This window comes from Oryza sativa, chromosome 4 (genome assembly GCF_034140825.1).
Source record: "Oryza sativa Japonica Group chromosome 4, ASM3414082v1".
Taxonomy (NCBI): domain Eukaryota; kingdom Viridiplantae; phylum Streptophyta; class Magnoliopsida; order Poales; family Poaceae; genus Oryza; species Oryza sativa.
In genome coordinates this window covers 20,605,853-20,627,643 of record NC_089038.1, presented here as the reverse complement: position 1 = coordinate 20,627,643, position 21,791 = coordinate 20,605,853, and the positions used below count along the sequence as shown (strand labels likewise).

General features: G+C 42.7%; 3 protein-coding genes and 1 pseudogene across 4 annotated transcripts; 3 read left to right on the top strand and 1 right to left on the bottom strand.

Annotated features, from left to right (window-relative positions):
* Nucleotides 1-1,046: 1,046 nt before the first annotated feature.
* LOC4335763 (1,4-alpha-glucan-branching enzyme 2, chloroplastic/amyloplastic) lies at nucleotides 1,047-10,167 on the top strand. The gene is made up of 22 exons (XM_066309642.1): nucleotides 1,047-1,318; nucleotides 1,808-1,929; nucleotides 2,163-2,434; nucleotides 2,697-2,795; nucleotides 2,890-2,932; nucleotides 3,072-3,131; nucleotides 3,715-3,795; nucleotides 3,891-4,007; nucleotides 4,193-4,276; nucleotides 4,911-5,032; nucleotides 5,181-5,300; nucleotides 5,585-5,714; nucleotides 5,805-5,915; nucleotides 6,127-6,255; nucleotides 6,618-6,721; nucleotides 6,994-7,138; nucleotides 7,829-7,976; nucleotides 8,106-8,206; nucleotides 8,396-8,473; nucleotides 8,965-9,120; nucleotides 9,546-9,620; nucleotides 9,712-10,167. The coding sequence occupies exons 1-22, from the start codon at nucleotides 1,177-1,179 to the stop codon at nucleotides 9,796-9,798; spliced, it is 2,526 nt and encodes an 841-aa protein (XP_066165739.1). The 5' UTR covers nucleotides 1,047-1,176; the 3' UTR covers nucleotides 9,799-10,167.
* A 1,656-nt stretch (nucleotides 10,168-11,823) lies between these two features.
* On the top strand, nucleotides 11,824-13,901 carry LOC107276035 (F-box/FBD/LRR-repeat protein At1g13570). Of its 2 annotated transcripts, XR_010740819.1 has the most exons (4): nucleotides 11,824-12,778; nucleotides 12,869-13,009; nucleotides 13,120-13,595; nucleotides 13,637-13,901. XR_010740819.1 is itself a non-coding variant. In XM_015777931.3 (3 exons), exons 1-3 carry the CDS (start codon nucleotides 11,918-11,920, stop codon nucleotides 13,501-13,503), a joined length of 1,386 nt encoding a protein of 461 aa, XP_015633417.1. In that variant the 5' UTR covers nucleotides 11,824-11,917; the 3' UTR covers nucleotides 13,504-13,901. The 2 variants fall into 2 exon arrangements, 1 of the variants encoding a protein (XP_015633417.1); XM_015777931.3 differs by having other exon boundaries at nucleotides 13,120-13,901.
* Nucleotides 13,902-14,437: 536 nt separating this feature from the next.
* LOC136356214 (uncharacterized) lies at nucleotides 14,438-15,811 on the bottom strand (annotated as a pseudogene).
* A 3,059-nt stretch (nucleotides 15,812-18,870) lies between these two features.
* On the top strand, nucleotides 18,871-21,182 carry LOC4335762 (DNA-binding protein S1FA1-like). The gene is made up of 3 exons (NM_001419326.1): nucleotides 18,871-19,066; nucleotides 19,185-19,245; nucleotides 20,607-21,182. Exons 2-3 carry the CDS (start codon nucleotides 19,231-19,233, stop codon nucleotides 20,820-20,822), a joined length of 231 nt encoding a protein of 76 aa, NP_001406255.1. The 5' UTR covers nucleotides 18,871-19,066; nucleotides 19,185-19,230; the 3' UTR covers nucleotides 20,823-21,182.
* The last annotated feature ends 609 nt before the right edge of the window (nucleotides 21,183-21,791 follow it).

The following is a 21,791-nucleotide window of genomic DNA, read 5'->3' as shown; positions in this document are numbered from 1 at the left end:
TAGCTTGGTGGGGGATTATCGGATCATCCAGCAATACAGCGAATAAGCACGCCCAGCATATTCCACCTCAACTCTCTGTCTCGAGATTTTCGTTTGTCTTCTTCCATGAAGCTGTGACCAACTTGCTTGCCAGTTGCCATTGCCACCGATCACCCATGGCCAGTCACTCTCTTGGAAACCAAATGGACGGTTTCGAGAGCGAGGCACCAGTACCAGTGGGCGCGTGACACACATGACCTCCATGATGCAACCAGGGGCGATCCGTTATTATCATTATCACTAGTCATGTGAAAAAGGAGTAGCTACTCTGGACCTCTTTCTTATAACTCTAACTTCTAAATTTAACTATAAGAGTTGAGTCTGGAGTGAAGTTGTAGAGCAGCATAAACCCATATTCATCTCTTTAGTTCATTTTGTTAAAGCGTTTCACCCAGTTCCGTTTCTATTTTAAGTAGAGCTGAAACTGTTTGGCTGAGTTTCGGTTTCAAGAGAGGTAAAGCTAAAGCTAAACTTGTGCTAAATGGATTGAGATTCTCTGCAAGTGCCTTTGTCACTAATATATGGACTCAAGGATCATCGGACCTATATATCAGTGAAAAAGTTATATGGCTTCGATTGCAGAGGATTCTGATATGTGCTAAACAGGCCTCTGTAAAGTACAAAATTATTTTACGGTTCATTTTTCTCAGAAAACAAAAGTAAAAAAAAAGAAGAAAGGAAAAAGAGAGAAAGGAGCCCACAACACAACGGATGGCCTCTGCCGCTCTGCGATGCGCTCTCCACCGTCGGTTCGCGATCTCCCCTACCCCCCAACGCCGTACGTCACCTGGCCCAGCTGGCCCCACCCCGCTGCCAGCTCTGCACCCGGAGCCACGGGAGAAGGCGACACCGCGGGGGCCCCACCCCTCCCCATCCCCATGCACTGCAGCTCTCTGCCGCTTCCACCTCCGCCGCACACGTTGCTCCCCCCTCCCCTCCCCCCCCCCCTTCTCCTCGCTTCTCGATTAATATCTCTCGTACTCTTGCTCCTCTTCTTCTTCTTCTTCGACTTGACTCCCCCCACTCCTCCCTCGTGCTGCTCCTCCTCGTCGCTCGGCTCGAGGCGCGGCATTTGCGGCGGGAGGGATCTGCGCGCGAGTGCGTGCGGGCAGGCGGCGGGGGAGCACGCACCGGGGGATGGCGTCGTTCGCGGTGTCCGGCGCGAGGCTCGGGGTCGTGCGGGCGGGGGGCGGCGGCGGCGGCGGGGGTGGCCCGGCGGCGCGATCCGGCGGGGTGGACTTGCCGTCGGTGCTCTTCAGGAGGAAGGACTCCTTCTCACGTGAGGCTCCCTCGCTCGCTCGCCTTGTCCTCGAACACGGGGCGCTCACTCTCTCTCTCTCTCTCCCTATTTTTAGTCGCTTCCTCTCTCTCTCTCTCTCTCTCTCTCTGCGTGGGTGCGACCTGTTCCGTGACAGATTTCGATGGGAAGAGAAGGTCTCCTGATCGATTGCAGCTCACAGCCTCGCGGGCATGCGTTATTCCTCCCATTTTACTGTTATCTCTCGATCCGTATGTGATGTGTGTGTGCACTTTGTTGGGTACTTGGGTGCACCGAAGCGATCACTGTTTCTGAATTCTGAGAACCAGAGTTTATTTTTTTCTTGCCGGATAAGATGAGTTAGTGTTACAAATCGCTGTGATCATTCTCTAATTCCTTTTTATGTTTCGTTTTGAGGCTGATGCAGATGATCTCTTATTTATTGTTGCAACTTGCAAGTGGGGGTGGTATGGCGTTGCCTGACTAGTAGAGTCGGCTTTGCATTTGCAGGTGGCGTTGTGAGCTGCGCGGGTGCTCCTGGGAAGGTGCTGGTGCCTGGCGGTGGGAGCGACGACTTGCTGTCCTCTGCGGAACCAGACGTGGAAACTCAAGAGCAACCTGAAGAATCTCAGGTAATGCCGGGAATAAAATTCGAGCTGTTGTCATTCACTGACCAAATGTGTGATGAAATGATGTAGTGGCAATGCCAGGTTTCATGTGTTTTGTGCATTGTGACCTTGTGCTGGCTGTTGGGCTACTGAAAACCAAGTTGGGTCTTCCAACTAGCAACTTTGCCACAAAAGAATGTACCTTTTTTTCTTTTTGGGTGTCTCATGCAGAGTCTATCCATCTATGTTCTGTGTAGATACCTGATGATAATAAAGTAAAACCTTTTGAGGAGGAGGAAGAGATTCCAGCAGTGGCAGAAGCAAGCATAAAGGTTGTGGCTGAAGACAAACTTGAATCTTCAGAAGTGATTCAAGACATTGAGGAAAATGTGACTGAGGGTGTGATCAAAGATGCTGATGAACCAACTGTGGAGGATAAACCACGAGTTATCCCACCACCAGGAGATGGGCAGAAGATATACCAAATTGACCCAATGCTGGAAGGATTTCGGAACCATCTTGACTACCGGTTAGTTATTTACTTTTTTTCATTTTGATTAAGGTTGGTATAATATTTGAAAATAGAGGTGATATCTCACAAATGCAATACAAATCATTGGCACTGATCACTAGAGATACCAAAAAGGATGTGGCAAGTAGTCTGCATAGTTTAATCCCCTCACTTCTCTGTCAACTCAGCAAATTAATTTCTGATATCTGGCGCTTTTGTTGGGAAACCTACTCTGTTAACTTCAGTATATCTTTTTTGGTATGCATGGTGGTATGAACAGATACAGTGAATACAAGAGAATGCGTGCAGCTATTGACCAACATGAAGGTGGCTTGGATGCATTTTCTCGTGGTTACGAAAAGCTTGGATTCACCCGCAGGTAAAATTAAAGTCGCATTACTACAGAAATGCCTACAATATTCTACTTGGATATCAAATGATCAAACTCAATATCATTATTCCGTCCTTTCCAGCGCTGAAGGCATTACCTACCGAGAATGGGCACCTGGAGCACAGGTACGTGATTTGGCAGTGGTCACTACTCCCTATCCAGTGTACTGGAATTATACCAGTAGCACAAATGATATATTGATGAACTTCTTTTCAAACAGTCATCACATTAAGAATTAAAAATGACATTTTCATCCTATTGCAGTCTGCAGCATTAGTAGGTGACTTCAACAATTGGAACCCAAATGCAGATACTATGACCAGAGTACGTCTTCAACCTTTTTATTTTCCATCTTTGTATTGTATCATTAATATATTTTCAATTATCTGGGTTCATTATTTCTGTTTATATTCCTTAAAGTTGAACCTCACGTGTGTCATTCTAAAATGCTGCTACTCTATATTGTCTCAAAGTCAGTGAAAACAGAGCACTGTTCCTTACTTTACTAACTATCATCTTCTTTGAGTCCAAAATAGCAGAATTCATGTTTAGGGTAAACAGTAAACACATGCATGCAATTTTGCATCCTAATGGTTAATATAGCCTTTTGGGGTGTGTTTGGAAAATGGGTTAGGAGAGGTGGGATTGGGAAATGGAAATGAATGGAGGGATAGGATGAAATGGGTGAAATGAATGGATGGCTAAGATCAAAACTTACCCTTTGGGGGTGGGAAATCATATCCCAAACCCATTTTCCAAACATCGCCTTGAATTTTGTACACTTCCATCCACACTGGTTTATTATATGACATGAGAAGGGTGTATTTCGCAGCATACGAGCCTATTTACATGTGCCAGCAACGTTTTTTCTCTTATTAGTGTTGATATATGGCATGATCACTTTCAGAATGAGTATGGTGTTTGGGAGATTTCCCTGCCTAACAATGCTGATGGATCCCCTGCTATTCCTCATGGCTCACGTGTAAAGGTAAGTTTTCTGATTGGCTATTTACTTAGTTGAGGGTTTAATCATTTTCAAAATGAGCTTACTGAGAGATCTTCTTTCACCTTCTTAATTTCCAGATTCGGATGGATACACCATCTGGCGTAAAGGATTCAATTCCTGCCTGGATTAAGTTTGCTGTGCAGGCTCCAGGTGAAATACCGTACAACGGTATATATTATGATCCACCTGAAGAAGTATGTTTCTACCTTACAGTCTTTAAACGAAATATTTTTCCATTGCATTTTTTTTAAAAAAATCTATGCTCGTGTCACTAAAACCTTATAGAACTGTGTAATACTACTTTTTTTCTTTGTTGATCAGGATATTCCATTTTAACCTTTATTTTCCATCTCCTAATGTTGTTTATACGCAACTGCAGGAAAAATATGTATTCCAACATCCTCAACCTAAACGACCAAATTCGCTGCGGATATATGAATCACATATTGGAATGAGTAGCCCGGTATGCCAATAAGTTATTAATATTTTGACTTTTCTTTTTTGTCTTGAAACCTTTTTCGCTTTGTAGAATGCAATCTAGTTCTTTCTATTTATGTAGCAGGTTTAACAACATATCTGAGAGTACTTCCCTTCTCCAATTTAATATCTAGCAGACACGTTTTTTCCATGTAATAAACTACACAGATTTTAAAATGTTTTCAGACTGACATATGTGAAACTTTGTTCTCATTAGATCTTCCTTTTTTTGTTGTACTCCCTCCATTTCACAATGTAAGACTTTCTAGCATTGCCCACATTCATATAGATGTATATGTGTCTAGATTCATCAACATCTATATGAATGTGGGCAATGCTAGAAAGTCTTATATTGTGAAACGGAGGAAGTATGATTTTTGTTGCATTTGAAAGTAAAGCTAAACATTGTTTGCCAGAACATATCTATTATGATTAACAATTGTAATGGCCTGTTAAATAATGTGGCTGTGTTACCAGTTGAAGATTTTGCATTTAGGAGGCAAGAAATGCCATATTGTCTTACCTAGATGATTTGTACTAACAAGCTGTGAAGTTTGTGTTCTGTAGTGTGAGTACCCAATAATGCATAATATAATTACTCGGTATTGTCTGTTGTACAGGAACCGAAGATAAACACATATGCTAATTTTAGGGATGAGGTGCTACCAAGAATTAAAAAGCTTGGGTACAATGCTGTACAGATAATGGCAATCCAGGAGCACTCTTATTACGCAAGCTTTGGGTACTCACAAGATCCATTTAGAGTTCTTAAATTTTAGTGTTCTGAACATGCAGAAATTTCTGAACAAATTTCTTTGTGTGGACACCAATAGTGCAACTATTCTTTCTGTTTCTGACCTGGTTTGATCTTTGTTATATTCTTTTTACAGGTATCATGTTACTAACTTCTTTGCGCCAAGTAGCCGTTTCGGAACCCCAGAAGACTTGAAATCTCTGATTGATAAAGCTCACGAGCTTGGTTTGCTTGTACTTATGGATATTGTTCACAGGTAATTAGTGAAATGTTGATTTGTTTGTCTGTGTAAATCTAGTATTTTAGATTACTGGCGTCCACCCATGACACTGTTTATTCCATAAAGAGTTCCATGTATATACATGTCAATATCTTGACTGAAGAGTTCGGAACCTATTGTACTTGGACTTAACCCCTTTATTCATGTGTTTATAGACCAGATAATTTTTTTTACTTCTTTTCCATCCACTTGATTTAGTTGATCCTTTTTAGTTGGATAGTTTTACCATTTCTTTCTTTCTTTTTGGTTGTATCCTGCAGTCATGCATCAAACAATACCCTGGATGGTTTGAATGGTTTTGATGGTACTGATACACATTACTTCCATGGTGGACCACGGGGTCATCACTGGATGTGGGATTCTCGCCTGTTCAACTATGGGAGTTGGGAAGTATGTAACAGTTGACTATTGTCACCATAGATTGGTTCACTATTGCCGTTACTCTGTCCTTACCAATGCATACATTATGTCCTCTTGCAGGTTTTAAGATATTTACTGTCGAATGCAAGGTGGTGGCTTGAAGAATACAAGTTTGATGGGTTTCGATTTGATGGGGTGACCTCCATGATGTATACTCATCATGGTTTACAGGTAAGTTATCAAGTGTTTCTGGTAAATTGCATTTCAGAGTGCTGCCATTTCTGTTTTGGGCATGCCTTAATGTCCTTTTGCAGAAACCATTGCTATGTTTGAATGGATTTATTATGACTCCTGCTGCTGATACTTGGATTTCATTCTAGTATTGTTTGCCCCTGATGGGAATTGCTACTGTTTTTTCTAAAATTGTCAAGTTTTGTTATAGGTGGCATTTACTGGCAACTATGGCGAATATTTTGGATTTGCTACTGATGTTGATGCAGTAGTTTACTTGATGCTGGTGAACGATCTAATTCATGGGCTTTATCCTGAGGCTGTAGCCATTGGTGAAGATGTAAGTGCTTATGGTATCTGCTTTTCTGTCATATTGATACTTCACACAAACCAATTAATTAGTTTTAGTTGGGTGAAAGCGGTTAGTATCTATTCCCAACCAGATATAAAATATAATATATTTGTCCCCAATTGATAAAGTTTAAGGGCATTGGAAGAACTAACAGGCATGTTCCTTGATGGTTATAGTTTCTCAACAGCATTCTTTTCTATTCTTCATTAAATGAGAAAATGTAATTTGATTTATTTAAGTTGCACAATGCAAAATGGGGCTAGCATATGATACCAAATATATATTTAATTATGCTATAAACTATTTGTGAGAGCAACATGGTTGAACTTACATCCCTGCTTTCTGTTCAGGTCAGCGGGATGCCCACATTTTGTATTCCTGTTCAAGATGGTGGTGTTGGTTTTGACTATCGTTTGCATATGGCTGTACCGGACAAATGGATCGAACTCCTCAAGTAAGTGCTGGAACTTCGGTGATTGTACATCTGAAAATTGAGACATTCAACTAACTTACTGGATATCATTGAGTTATGCTCTCCTTTTTATAGTGCCATGTTACTGGTCTAGTGCTCCATCTTGGTACTGCTGCTATGCCCTTTGAAGAGCTGCTTTTACACTTTTTAATCATATTTTTTATGAGTTACTGAGAGCTAGTATTAATGTATGTTCTGGGTAGGTTCCAACTTCCAAATATGTTGTCATGAAATTCCAACTTTCTTTAATGCAGGCAAAGTGACGAATATTGGAAAATGGGTGATATCGTGCACACCCTAACGAATAGAAGGTGGTCAGAGAAGTGTGTTACTTATGCAGAAAGTCATGACCAAGCACTAGTTGGTGACAAGACTATTGCATTCTGGTTGATGGATAAGGTACTATCTGTTAATTTCGTACCTAAAAAGAATTGAATAATTGACTTTGTTTCATCATATTGGTTGTCTTCTGTTGGTACAATGATTTATTGCTTCACTAGCACCCAACGTCTATTTGACACGAAATATTGCTGAAAAAAATTTAATGTGTGGTAATTTGCTAACTTACATTAGAGCTTGAAACCTTAGGTTTGACCAATTTAATGAGTTCTCTGTATTTACCCATTTGTTCATTCCTTAGGTAATCATTTGTAGGTTCACAATCGACCGTATGTGTTTTCTCAAGCAAATATTTAGCAAGAATAAAATTTTGCTGACTAATGAACTATTTCATTGAATTTCTGAGTCTTTTCATGTGTAAACATATGCTACTTTCTGCAATGAAAACCATGTGCTAGAAGAGTTACAGTGTCCCAACTCCCAAGGATTAGTCTCTTTTTTACTATTTATTTGGGCTCCTTTTGGGTTAAGTGCTCTAGGAAATTTTCTCAAAGTCCTAACCTTGCCAAGATCAAGATGGGATACACTCCTAGTCTTATGTTGCATTTCATTATAACATTTATTTCTTTTGGGTACTATGCAATTCTCTTTTGGGATTGTTGAGACTTGGAACATACCAAAGTTCACTACTGTGCTGTAATTTGTTGATCAAACAGTGTGACAGGGATATCTCAACTTCCTTTCATGCAGGATATGTATGATTTTATGGCTCTAGACAGACCTTCAACACCTCGCATTGATCGTGGGATAGCATTACATAAAATGATTAGGCTTGTCACCATGGGCTTAGGAGGCGAAGGCTATCTTAATTTCATGGGAAATGAGTTTGGGCATCCTGGTTAGTATTTATATCTTCTTGCATTTTGTACTATTTTTATTTGAAGTGGTTTTAGCCATGACCTTTGCATCTCATGTAATCTATTGCATATACAGAGGATATAATGATTGCTTCTATTTTACTTTGCAGAATGGATAGATTTCCCAAGAGGCCCGCAAAGTCTTCCAAATGGCTCGGTCCTCCCAGGAAACAACTACAGTTTTGATAAATGCCGTCGTAGATTTGACCTTGTAAGTTTTACCTGCACTATTTTATCCTCTTCTATGATCCAGATTTGATCATATATATGCTTAGTACATACAATGTCGTTGGGTAAAGATCACAGCTGCTTTACTGTTGGTGAAAGCTTTAGACTAATGCAAGTTGCCGTCATTTATCAATAAAGTGATAAACTAATAATTTTATCCTTCATTGGTCAGGGAGATGCAGATTATCTTAGATATCATGGTATGCAAGAGTTTGATCAGGCCATGCAGCATCTTGAGGAAAAATATGGAGTATGCCACTTTTTTTATCTTTATTGCATAATAAGTTTTAGTTAGATTTCTACCTTGTCAAAAATTTTATGTTTCAACAGACAACAGGGAATTATAGTATAACTAGCACAGTTCCCATGTGCTGAGCCGTTTGTTTCAATATACTCTGTAGTATAATTCAAAAGATGCCAAAATTATCCATATCTAAAGCTAAATATATCATATGAACTGGCCACCTACATACACGTGTACACAATGCAATTATTCTTTTAAAAAATCCCAGCAAATGACACCCACTTGTCTGCATAGATCACACCATCACTTCACTAACTTAGGGAGTAGAGATTTCAAATTTCATATAATTGGAGGAATCTGGGAAGTATGATCTGAAATTGTGTTTCACCATCCAAAATTGTTGTTTTGGGTTATTGCATGTTGTTACCTGTCCCAGCTCTAGCCATCCTTTTTGTACTGGAGATATTTAACTGATTAAACGGAGAACGTTGCTGCAGTTCATGACATCTGAGCACCAGTATATATCGCGCAAACACGAGGAGGATAAGGTGATCATCTTCGAGAGAGGAGATTTGGTATTCGTGTTCAACTTCCACTGGAGTAATAGCTATTTTGACTATCGCGTCGGTTGTTTAAAGCCTGGAAAGTACAAGGTATGCACTTCCTTTTGCATGGTTCAATTATTATGTACCCTATCATCACTGGTGGCAGTGGCAGATCTACCGCCTGGTGACCCCAGGAAGTCACTAGGGCTCGTCGGCGGATAATCCATTACAATTCTATGCAACTAAAAAATGAAGGAAATATTAATTTGTATAGCAAATACTAGCTATAGTTAAGTTTGCCTGGGCTCTAAATTTTTTCTAGATCCACCACTGGCTGGTGGGGCATTTACAAGTTTTCATTTCAACATGGATACAATCTATTGTTCTGGACGGTGTAGTTGATAGGACATTCTTAATATTCTCTTGTAAATTAACTGATCATACCAATCTTCTTCATTATTGAACTCATTCAAATACTATGAACTTTTCCACAAACCTTGTTTTGGTTACTGATTGCTGCTATTTATTATCAGATTGTGTTGGACTCAGACGATGGCCTCTTTGGTGGATTCAGTCGGCTTGATCATGATGCTGAGTACTTCACTGCTGTAAGTCTGCACTCAAGTGCTATCGCTCATTGTGCGCTTGTCTTATTTCATTGTCAATCTAAATTACCCCCTGAATTATTGATTTTTGCAGGACTGGCCGCATGACAACAGACCATGTTCATTCTCGGTGTACACCCCAAGCAGAACCGCCGTCGTGTATGCACTTACAGAGGACTAATGATCAGCTCTGATCATTGGGGGAACAACTCAAGGGAGTTGGTGGTAATGACGCCGGAATACAACTCAAGTGAAAGGTGAAAAGAAAGGCTGCCCTGACGATGTGATTTGAGGGGCTTGTGTTTCATCGCCAATGCCAGGAAGATGAGGTAGAAAAGCCTACTGATGAGCTCCTGTTTTCGAGTGACTCGTGAAGGAAATAGACCAGGGTGAACGGCTTTTTTCAGAGCTATACCAAACCCATCCTATGTTGCGCATTCGCTGTAGTTTTGTACATAACGATATCGGTTGGCATTTGTATGTTTATGAATAATCTGTTCGACAGAAATGTTTTTCTCCTTGTATTTAGTGCTCAATAAGCTTCTCTTTAGTCTGTTACTGCATATTTCTTGAGATAAGACAATGCATGCAATCAGAGCAGAAAAACCATTTAAATGGGCCGCAGAAGAATGAATGAAAAAAAAAACCTTCAAAACGAACTATAGAAATATAGAATTATGCTTTAAAATTTAAAATTTTGGCTGTGTTTGATTAGTCAATGATGAAAATTGATATTCGCGCTTGTGCTACTTTTTCGCGCTTTCGATCTCCTTGCGAGATACTCCTATATCGTTGCATAGTCTTTTGGAGGAATTTCATATTGTTGCACATTCCAACATTCGCTGCATTTTATATGCATCTTTTCTTAAACATTCGTTTTTGTTTAATGGGCCAAGGAGAAGTACGGCCGAATTTGTTACTCAACCAAAGCCTAACCCGGCCTCACCTTACTTCCAAATACAGCCCAATATAGCGTATTGATCCAAATCTTTTCAAATTACTTTCGACTAACCGCTCTTAGTTTTCCTGCCAAAAAAACTGGAGTAAAAAAGTACTCCCTCCATCCTAAAATAAAACAATTTTTAGCCAATTAAAATTTATCCTAAAATATAACAATTTTTCTCGATCAACATTTTCTTTCTCAACCAATCACAACCCTTCACCAAATTTCAAAAAAAAAAAAAAATCACAACCCTTTACCATTTAATTTCCTCACCTAGCTCCACTTCTCAACCAATCACAATATTCCACTATTTAATCTACATATTTTTTTTAGTAACCGTGTCAAACTCTAAAACTCCTTATATTTGGGACGAAAGTAGTAAAAAAATAGGCAACTTTTGCTATAGGACATCCAAAATTTTTGCAATTTATTGATAGACGTAAAAAAACGTGTCACGGCAAAAAGACATCCTAGAAAATGGTAATTTGATAGAGGATACTTTCGATTCAATTGGATTGATAAATTCTTAAGAAAGATGAGATGCCCTGACCAAATGCTTTAAACATGATGTTAGAGTAAAAATTTAGAAATTATGCAAGTTTAAATTTGCCATCACCTCAAATACATCACTCAAATACATCACTAGTACACACTATATTTCATTTTGCTACAGTCTCCGCTCAAAAGCTTTTGACCCTAAGGGGCATTCCAGTCTTTTTAAAGAATTTCTCTCCAAATGAACCGAAAGTGTTTTCCAGCAAATTACTAGTTTTTTTAAGTATATTTCAACCATGACATGTTTTTATTATGTCTACCAGCAAATCATACAAATTTTGAGTGTTCTGTAGCAATTTTTACCCAAAAAAAATATATGTTACTGCAGATTTGCAGCTGAAAGAAATCAACACTGTCCATGGGCCATGGGCAAGAGCCAAGCTGGATTTTTCACAATTTGGTTCTTTTGAAAAACTCATTTCACAAATAGACCTTTGAAAAAACTTATTCCGAAAATAGTCCTTTTTAGGCGGCACCAATTATATTAGCGTGCTCCCCCTGCCACCTTAGCGCCGACCCGCCACGGTGGCAGGAGGACGGCGCCAATGACTCTAGCACCTAAAAAATTGACTCTTTTTGTGATAAGTTTTTTATGGGTCTATTTGCAAAATAAGTTTTTTAAAAAGATCAAATTGTGATTTCTATTTGCAAAATAAGTTTTTCAAAAAGATCAAATTGTGAAAAATCAAGAGAGCCAAGAGCCACGACGCACAAATCAGCACTGCTCTTTCGACTGAACCTGCAAATCCTCTCCAAACCCCCAGCCAGGAGCGCGCGCCGCGGGGCCCCGGACGCCGGCGAGATGGCAGCAGCGGACGGAGGCGGCGAGGACTACATCAGCGAGCTCCCGGACGCCCTCCTCTCCGTGATCTTCTCCCTCCTCGGCACCGCCGAGGCGGCCCGCACCGCCGCCCTCTCCACCCGCTTCCGCGGCGTGTGGGCCGCCACCCCGCTCCGCCTAGACGACCTCGACCTCCCCGCCCTCGCCGCCCTGGGACTGGGAGGAGGAACCAGAACCACCGCCTCCTCGTCCCCGATCGCGCCGTGGACCGCGCGCGCCGACGCCGTCACCCGCGTGCTCGCCTCCCACCCGGGCCCCGTCGCGCTCTTCCGCCTCTCCCGCACCTCCTTCCGCGGCCGCGTCGCCGCGGCGGAGGCCTGGTTCCGCGAGCTCGCCGCGAAGCGCGCCAGGGAGGTCGCCCTCCTCTGCGCGCCCGAGTGGTGCCACCTCGCGCTCGCCGACCCGCTCCTCGGCTGCGCCACCCTCGAGTCCCTCGCCCTCGGCGAGTGCCGCGTCTCCGACCGGGGGGCCTCCGCGGCCCGCCTCACGGAGCTCACGCTGTCGAGCACCCACCTCTCCGAGGCCGCCCTCCAGAGCGTCCTCTCCGGCTGCCCCGCGCTGCGCACCGTCATGCTCAAGCACGTCGAGGGCCCCCGCAGCATCCGCGTCCGCTCTTGCCGCAGCCTCGTGCTGCTCGGCGTGTGGCAGTACAAGAACCTCGAGGAGCTCACCGTGGAGGACGCCCCCTGCCTCGAGCGCCTCCTCGGCGACATGCGCCTCACCGCGGCCATCAACGTCTCTGGCGCGCCAAAGCTCACCGCTTTCGGCTATGTCGTGATCAGCTCGTCCAATTTCCTCCTCTTCGACGAGGTTATTGAGAAGGTGGTTTCTTGTTTCATTTATCCTCGTCGTTCTCCTACTCTACTCTTTAGTTGCTCTCACTGAGTTATTTTTACTTGTGCATTGCATCAGGATGTCTGTAATGGTTTGCGTGCTCCGCTTCTGAGCGTGAAGATTCTGGCTATCAGTGTAAAGTTCTCGAGCAAGAATGACATGGACAAGCTGATGAACTTGCTAAATTTCTTTCCTTTCGTGGAGACATTGCACGTTCAGGTAACTGGTTGAGCTTGAGCTGTTGCAATACTTGCATTGCACTGTCTGTGTAGGTACTACCTGTTCAATTTAGCTGAACACAGATTCATTGGATTCATCATTCCGTGCAGGCCTCTGATACAAGGTTCGATCTGACTCAGGATAGCACCGACACTGTTGGCTCAAGCTACCACGAAAAGCTTGATCACATTGGGTGTGTCATGAACCACCTCAACAGCGTCCGACTGGAAAGCAAAGTTCACAACATCTACATGCTTGAATTTGCATGTTTTCTCCTTGCTAGAGCACAGGTGCTGCAGCTCATGACGATTCAGTCTAAGGTGTTCAGCACCCCCCAATGCGTTGCAGGTCAGCAAGCTCTGCTCAACCAAAGCCACGTGGCCTCCACAGAAGCTGAGATCGTGTTTGAAGACATGGAAAGCCATGATCTCGAGCACTTGAGCTTAGAGCTTGCGAATACTCTGCCTGATCCCTTCGACACCTATCATCGCTGACTACTGAACTCGCTCTAAATGTTTGAGCTTTGAGGTTTCACTCAGAAGATGACTGCTATCCAGTATTCATGATGCTGTTGGCTGCTCTTTTTGTCGTGTTTAGTTGCCTTTCTGAATCTAGATTATGACCTAGTAGGATGCATTTCATGCTGAAGAGTACTGTATTTGTGATGCCACTGGTAGGCTTCTGTTCTTTCCTATGTTTAGTTGAATTTCTGAATCTACACTACGACTACTGAGTTCTATGGTTACATTTTGAAGATTGCTGACCTGTAGACTGTAGTGTTATGTTGTCTCTGAATCTAGACTATAAATTGCTTAATTTATGTTTCTGCTTCGCTTGTCACTTCTGGTATACCTGCAAGGCTGAAACTTCTACTGGAGATAATTCTCTTGTGTCTTCTCTTGTCATACTGTCGATAGCTTGATCCCTTAATCTGTAGATGTTATAAAAGTTAGTCGATATAGCGGAACGACGACTAACCTTCTCGATCGCTTCAATCATTGATCACCCAAGACATGTCAGATGACGACACAGGAACGCACGATATTTGTTAACGAGGTTCAGCCGAAGCCTACATCCCCGGGGCTCTGATATGGGCGCTCCTCCCCAACCAATATAGCTCCTAGCCGCTACGAGTCCATGGCCACGCCGCCATCATCTCCCTGCGTGTCTACGCTACGTTATAGTCGCCATGATTACATTGTGGTGCCCCCTCTCTATTTAAGAGAAATGACGGGTTACAGAGTCCGACTCTAACTCCACCCCCTAACACCTATTACAACTCCAAGTCCAACTGTAACTAAATAGGACTAGTATATTCGACACCTATTTTAACAAACTCCACCTTGGCGAATATACGCCACCTAGAAGTAGTAGAATCACCATGCCGATCCACCGGTCCTCCAGACTTGGGTTGTCTTCTTTGCAGCTTCACCGCAAGCCGCCCGACGAGTCTGCGCCAGACCCGCCGCCACCAAAAGCAATTGCTATCCCAGCAACCGCTTCCTCCTGGACTACACCTGCAACAGTGCACCCTCGCAGCTTGTAAAGATGCGACTCCACCTTCTCTCCAGTCATCATAGTCATCTTGCCCTTCATGATCTCAATGGTCTTCCTATTCCGATTACCGCGGAATATTAACCCTTCTTCATGCAAGGTTCCAAGCGAAATCAGATTCCTCTTTAGCCCTGGTACATGCCTGACTCCTTGAAGAACATGTTCACCTCCATCTTCTAGCTTGATTTTGACTTCACCTACTCCCACGGCCGGATAACTTGTGTCATCGCCTAAGTAGACAAAACCAAACTCACCAGACTTATATGAAGAGAACCACTCCTTCCTTGGCGTCACATGAAACGAGCTAGCTGAATCCAATATCCACGCTTCTGCATCCTTAGACTGTGCACTTGACATCGTGAGAAGATCACAACCATCGCTATCCGAGTCATTTGAAGAAGTCGCTACATTAGCCTTAGCTTTTCCCTTCAGTGTTGGACACTCCCTTCTTATATGCCCCCACTCATCACATCTGAAGCACTTCACCATCTTCTTCTTTTTGTTCTTCTTTACCTTATGCCCAGCATGATCTTCTTTGACTAGCAAACCCTCTGCTTGAGATGTTTCACCCTCTTTGTTCTTTCTCATCTAATCACGAGCCAACAACGCAGAAGTGATATCTTTAGTTTTGATGGTCTCCTTGCCGTACGTCAAAGTAGTCACCACATGCTCATACGATTCAGGTAATGAACACAAAAGAACTATGGCCTTGTCTTCATCGTCAACTTCCACATCCATCTTCACAAGATCAGTGACTAGTTGATTGAAAACGTTCACATGTGCTGTCAGATCCGCCCCTTCCTGCATCTTTAGCCCATACAACTTCTGCTTCAGATACCGTTTATTGGTCAGAGTCTTGGACATAAACTGAGCTTCCAACTTTTCCCAAATTATCTTTGGTGAGGTCTCCTCCATCACATGGTACATGATCTGATCTGAAAGACATCGCCTTATTGTCGCAGCCGCCTGCAACTGCATCTCCTCACAATCGTCATCCTCCATCTTGGCCGGTTTGACACCCTTCAAAGCCTTTGAAACTTCTTGTTGAGCTAACAAATCTTTGACCCTAGTTTGCCACAAGCCAAAATTTCCGAAGCCGTCAAACTTCACCAAATCAAATTTCATACATGTCGGCGCCAACTTGCCAACCCGCGACCTGACTGGTCTATCGCCACCAGAATACTCGCCTTTCTCAGTACCGTCTGTATTCGTCTTCACAATCTCGTCTTGTGATCCGATCTCAGACATTCAACAGCAAACCGACTGTTTGCTGCACCGATTAGACCAGATCTTCTGCCCTTGGTTTAGCCGCCTGCTAGCTGCCTAACCGTGTCAGCCTGGCTTGGTCCACCCGCACCCGTGCGCCTTCTTCCCAAGAACTCGTGCAATTTGCGTCGTCGCCTGCCAAATAGTCCACCAAACGATGTGTCAAACCTCTGTGTGCCTACGCTGTTGTGAGTTACTTAGCCAATCCTGTCCTGACGCCTTCTTTTAAAGAGCGTCATTAGTCACCGAGTCGGACAGGAACCTGAGTCCTGGACAAACTCGATGAATCCTTCCCATAGAATGCTGCCTAGTCCAAGTCGGGCCCGTGTCAAGCTCCAATAAGAATCGGCTCCAATATATCTCATTTAGCGTCACGTGCCACCACCAAATTTGCACACACCACTTCTTGCTCGAATAGGATTTCTCTGGCCTTCTGACGCACACGACTCCACGTTGAGATCCATGGATGTCCTGCCACATGCTCTCCTCATGCATGACCGGCTTGCATGCATATTTGTTATGCTATTGCATGCAATTAACTGCAGCCCCGCATGCACGTACATGCATCAAGCCCTGTCGTATGATTTTACATATAATTACACCATGCAAACACTAATTAAATTAGTGCATGCTGCCCGTAGCTCCATTGGACTCTTTGTGTGCTGCACTTCTTGTTCACCAGATGCGCGTCTTGTGCGTGTATAGCACGTACCATACGCGCTGTCCGTACACCGTACGCACCGCAGTCGCAACCCTCGTGTTCACCGTCCACGACCTCATCGTCATCGGCCCTCCACGTCCGCCGCGCCGTGCCAGGCTCGCTGGCTTCGCCCTTCCGTCAGTAGCCTCCCTGCCGCCGCGGATCCACATTCACCGCGTGCGTCGGGTGCGCCGTCCATGGCGCTACCCCTCCAATCTCTCCGGTCGCCTTCGGCCACGCCCGGCCCCGTCTTCCGGTCACGTTCCGCCATCGCCGGTCTGATCGCGAGCGAGGTCGCCGCCTCCGCAACATCCTCGTTGTCGCCATCGATCTCATCGCCACGGCTGACGATCTCCTGTCGATGCGCGATCCCCACCTCGTGTTTCCTCCTCCACATGTCTTCTTGATCCAATGCTGAAACCTTATGCTCTGATACCACTTGTTATAAAAGTTAGTCGATATAGCGGAACGACGACTAACCTTCTCGATCGCTTCAATCATTGATCACCCAAGACATGCCAGATGACGACACAAAAACACACGATATTTGTTAACGAGGTTCAGCCGAAGCCTACATCCCCGGGGCTCTGATTATGGGCGCTCCTCCCCAACCAATATAGCTCCTAGCCGCTACGAGTCCATGGCCACGCCGCCATCATCTCCCTGCGTGTCTACGCTACGTTGTAGTCGCCATGATTACATTGTGGTGCCCCCTCTCTATTTAAGAGAAATGACGGGTTACAGAGTCCGACTCTAACTCCACCCCCTAACACCTATTACAACTCCAAGTCCAACTGTAACCAAATAGGACTAGTATATTTGACACCTATTTTAACAGTTGACGGTGTGACATTACATCGATCTTTGCTTTGATGAATTTGAAGAGCAGTTTCGCCCTTTGGATTGAATCCTTACTGGGTACCTAAGCGATTTGGCTGTAGTTTAACTAGTTTCTTTGAAATAAAGGCTGGAATGAATTTTCCATTATTAACAAAAACCTACACGATTTGGGCTACTACTACTACATTGGTTTGTTCCACCTGTTAGACTTTCGCTTTTAACCATCTTCTTAGCAAAAGTTACTCCCTCTGGTGATAAATATTTGATACTTAAAATAAGATTTGTTCATAATTCTAAAACCTTGACTATCGTAAATAAATTTCAAGTAATTAGCTTCTAAAAAAGTTATATGCATAAATTTGCCTTTAAAAATAGTGGAATATTATCATAACATCATAAGCTTATTAACTTGTAAGTCTGTAATAGATTCTATAAAATTACACTGATATCACAATTATGGCAATAAAAAATTGACTCAGTTTTACTCTTAAACATTAAATACTTATGACAGGAGCCCGCATAGTATGTTTGGCTAATGGCATTAGGAAAATATATACTACCATTTCCCACATGTAAGTTTTAATCTTAGCCATTCATTCCTTCCACCCTTATTTTATTTTAGCCCTCCTTTAATTTTCATTCACAAAATGGTTGTCCTAATATTGATTATAAGTCACACGGCTTATTAGAAAAAATGAATTAATGGATAAAACTTTTATATATACGCCCTTATAGAAAAATAGACTTAGATGATTTTTATTTTCAAAATCAAGTTTTAAACTACGTCAACCTTAAGTTGTCAGCACATGTGGTAAATTCATCAATCTCAAAATATACCAGCCTAAATTCTCGAAAGTGTTTAGAACAAGTTTTATAGAAGAGGTAGTTACCACATCTATTTTTGTCCATGTAAAATAAGAGGTGATATATACAATACATCACCTCTACACTACCTTTATCTTACTGACCCTAATGAATTTATTTTTGTTTGTTTGTCTAATCCACTTTTTCTTTTATTTTTTTTCTCTTCGAGTTTGTGTGAATGTTGCTCCTTGCATGAGGAGTGACTCATCTTCCATTTCCTCACTTCTCTCATTCACTTCATCATCTAATTTAATGCAACACTTTTAGGGACATCATATCGAGCATTATAGTACAGTGTGCACGCAAATATATAAGTGAGTACATGCATGTGTATACGTGCGCTTGTATTTGTATAATATTTCTCGAGAAGAACTTACAAATCAAATTTTTCATGCCAAAATAATGCCCTCATCCAAACTCCACTTCTATTTGCCCAATTCGAAAAATACGCTGCTCACGCATTATCCAAAAAAAGTAACCCTATCCAAAACCTCAACTCGTTCCTTCACACAAGAGTTGACCGTTGACCGATCAGACGGATACTGACCGAGAGAGGTGACAAATCCAGCGGTGGACGGCAGATCCTGACCATGAATCAGCCACGTCCCATTTCTATGTGCCAAGGAAACACCCATGTGGGGCCCACAGATAAACGGAGAAACGAGAAATCGGGTAAAGCTCGGCTCGGCTCGGAGACAAATACATAAAGCCGGGCGGGACACGGCGGGTGGACGAACGAGCATGAGCAGCAAGCGGTGACAGAGCAGATCACGCGAGCTTGTCGCCAAGGGGGGGAGGAAGAGAAGTGAGAAATCCGCGCCAAGAAGCGAGAGGTGAGGACGGCGGGCTTAATCCACTGTGGAGATCTCTCACTTCCACGGGGTCTCTTCTTCCTCCGAGAAATTCTTCTTTGGCTAAAGCCGCTGATCTAATTTTCTTTTCGATCCACAGAGGTCCGCAGCTGGTGTCGTCTGGTGCTGCGGGTATCGTCGCTGCCATGGCGGATCAGTCGGTAAGGATCTGCGAGCTGTTTCTGTTTAATCTCTTGGTTTTAGGGGTGCGAAACCTTCGACGTTTCGGTTGTTTGACCGGATCTCGACGCGTTTTTACGGCGGATTTGCTTTTGTCTGGAATTTGCTTGTGTTGACCCTAGCTTCTCTTGTAGATCTGGAAGAAGCTCTTCTCTTAATTTCAGAGCCTTAACTAATACAAGTAACAGTTTGTTTGTTCCCCCCAAAAACTGAACCCCCATGTCCCAAGTTGGATCAGTCCCCTGGCGTGGATAGTTAGATCTGTAGAATTTGCGCTGTAGTTTTTGCATGGTCATACATTTTGTTACATCTCGGTAAATTTTATGGTTGTTCCGTTTCCTCTTCAGTTTTTTGTTTTTTTAGCTGTGTCCTATCATCATCAGCCTCTAATCTGAAGCAAATTGGCTGGTAGACTAGATATGAAACCAAAGTTGAGCCACATGAACCAACTCAAAAAGGAAAATATCCCCTAGCTGAATGATTAAATTGCTACCTGATTAGGTTAGTGTGTCTGGTTGTGTATAACGTGTTTCAAGAATTGACATCACTAGATAATTTTACTCTTGCCGGTCTGCTGAATTGCTATTTTATTTATGATACATACATGATCGTTTAATCGTTGCTTAATTTAACTTTGTCCTCATGGCATTCATGACTACCTTTTCATTAGTGTAGTTCCGTTCAATAAATAATTAAGAGCACAATTGTGTGCTCTCATTTGGAGTGTTTTATAATTTATGTTCTGTGAATCCACTGGAACTGTATGTTGGCATGATTGCCTCTTTTAAATGTATATGTTCTTGCTTTCAAACACTTTCAGGTGTTCTGAACACTTGTGTCTTGTTGTTCTGTATGCATCCTTATATCAGTTAACCGTCATATCTTTCTCTGAATGGCAAACCTTTACACACATTCTATTTCGTTTTGGCTGACCTCGGACTAGTTTTTGGAATCTTACTTATAGGCTAGTTGCTAGTGTAGAAAACATGTAAATGTATGAAATGTCAGACTCAATAATGTATTAAAATTAAGCTTCGTCTGCGCAGTGATAAATCTGTATGAATAAAGGGTAACAGATATGTAGTGGAACTGAACAGTCCATATTGAACATAATTTGTCGACATGCTCTGTTGACATGCTTAGACATGCTGATCTGTGAAGTCAGCTTTTGGGTTTCCCATGTGTACAAAAGGGTGTACATGTCTGCTCTAATTTGTTCATACTAACCTTGTAATATATAAGTTTGAAGGGTTAACTATTTTGATTTTTCCAGCTACCTAAATCGCAATTATATTTTCAATCTTTAGGGTGGTTTCTGATAGTTTATTTTTTTGTTCTTCAGAACAACATGATCATCGAGGAGGTCAACAAGGGCCTGAACCCTGGAACGATAGTCCTTCTTGTGGTTGCAACTCTCCTGATTCTTTTCTTTGTTGGAAACTATGCGCTCTACATGTATGCTCAGAAGACGCTTCCTCCTCGGAAGAAGAAGCCAGTCTCCAAGAAGAAGCTGAAGAGGGAAAAGCTGAAGCAGGGGGTTTCTGCACCCGGAGAGTGAAGAGATTCGTCAGTTTACCAATGTTACTGATTTTATCCTGAGCTTCTTTTGCATGATAAGAATTATCAGCTGGAGCGGCAGTGTTTACAGTAACTATGTTATGTAGAAGCTTTGTCCTAAGTGGTTTACATTTGTATTAGACGCCTTATTTGAGCAATCTGTTGAACAGCACTGCAAATTGAGCCCTTCTTTTGGTTTTGTTTCTGCGTGTCTCTTTGATTTAGCTAGCGATCGTGCCTGAAAATTTCTGCAACCTGCGTAGCCATCTTGCAATCTGAAATCTGAATGATTTATAACTTGATGCTGTTTTCTGTTGTATTTGATGGCTTGGTGCTGACATGCATCCGGCGTGCCATAGTAGCTTGGGCTCCCTCCTTCGCATTTTCAAGTTTGTTGCACAAGATGATGCTTGCGTCATCCCAAATTAAATTGAGCCTGAACAGGCCATACATATCTGAACGTTTTTCAGTTATATTGCTAACTATTCCTAATAAATGGCAAATTGATTAAATCTTCATTTCAAAAGAAACGTGTGCACATAATCCATGCGCTTATGTTGATTGTAATAGCTGTACTTTCGTACTTTCGCGGAAAAAAAAGAGAGCTGCACGCCTATCAGCAAACCCACAAAGACAGATTTCATGCTCCAGGGTCCCGGTTGCCCTTGGATCCTTGATGATGCTTTGATCTGTTTTGGCTCGGCTACTGTCACTAGTCTTGACCATCTCATGTATCCACACCAGCTTGATCCTCTGCGCAACTATGACGTCCAATTCACAATATATAACCATCAAAATATACAATATACAGTTATGAACTCCGTCCCAAGAAAACTCAAAATATCCTAGGTTAATTTTTTTTTAACGGAGAGAGTATGATACATACAGCCAAACAAAATGATGTGATGCAACATTATGATACAACGACGGTTTCTGGCATATGTATATTATCGTAGGCCTTGTTCGGCTG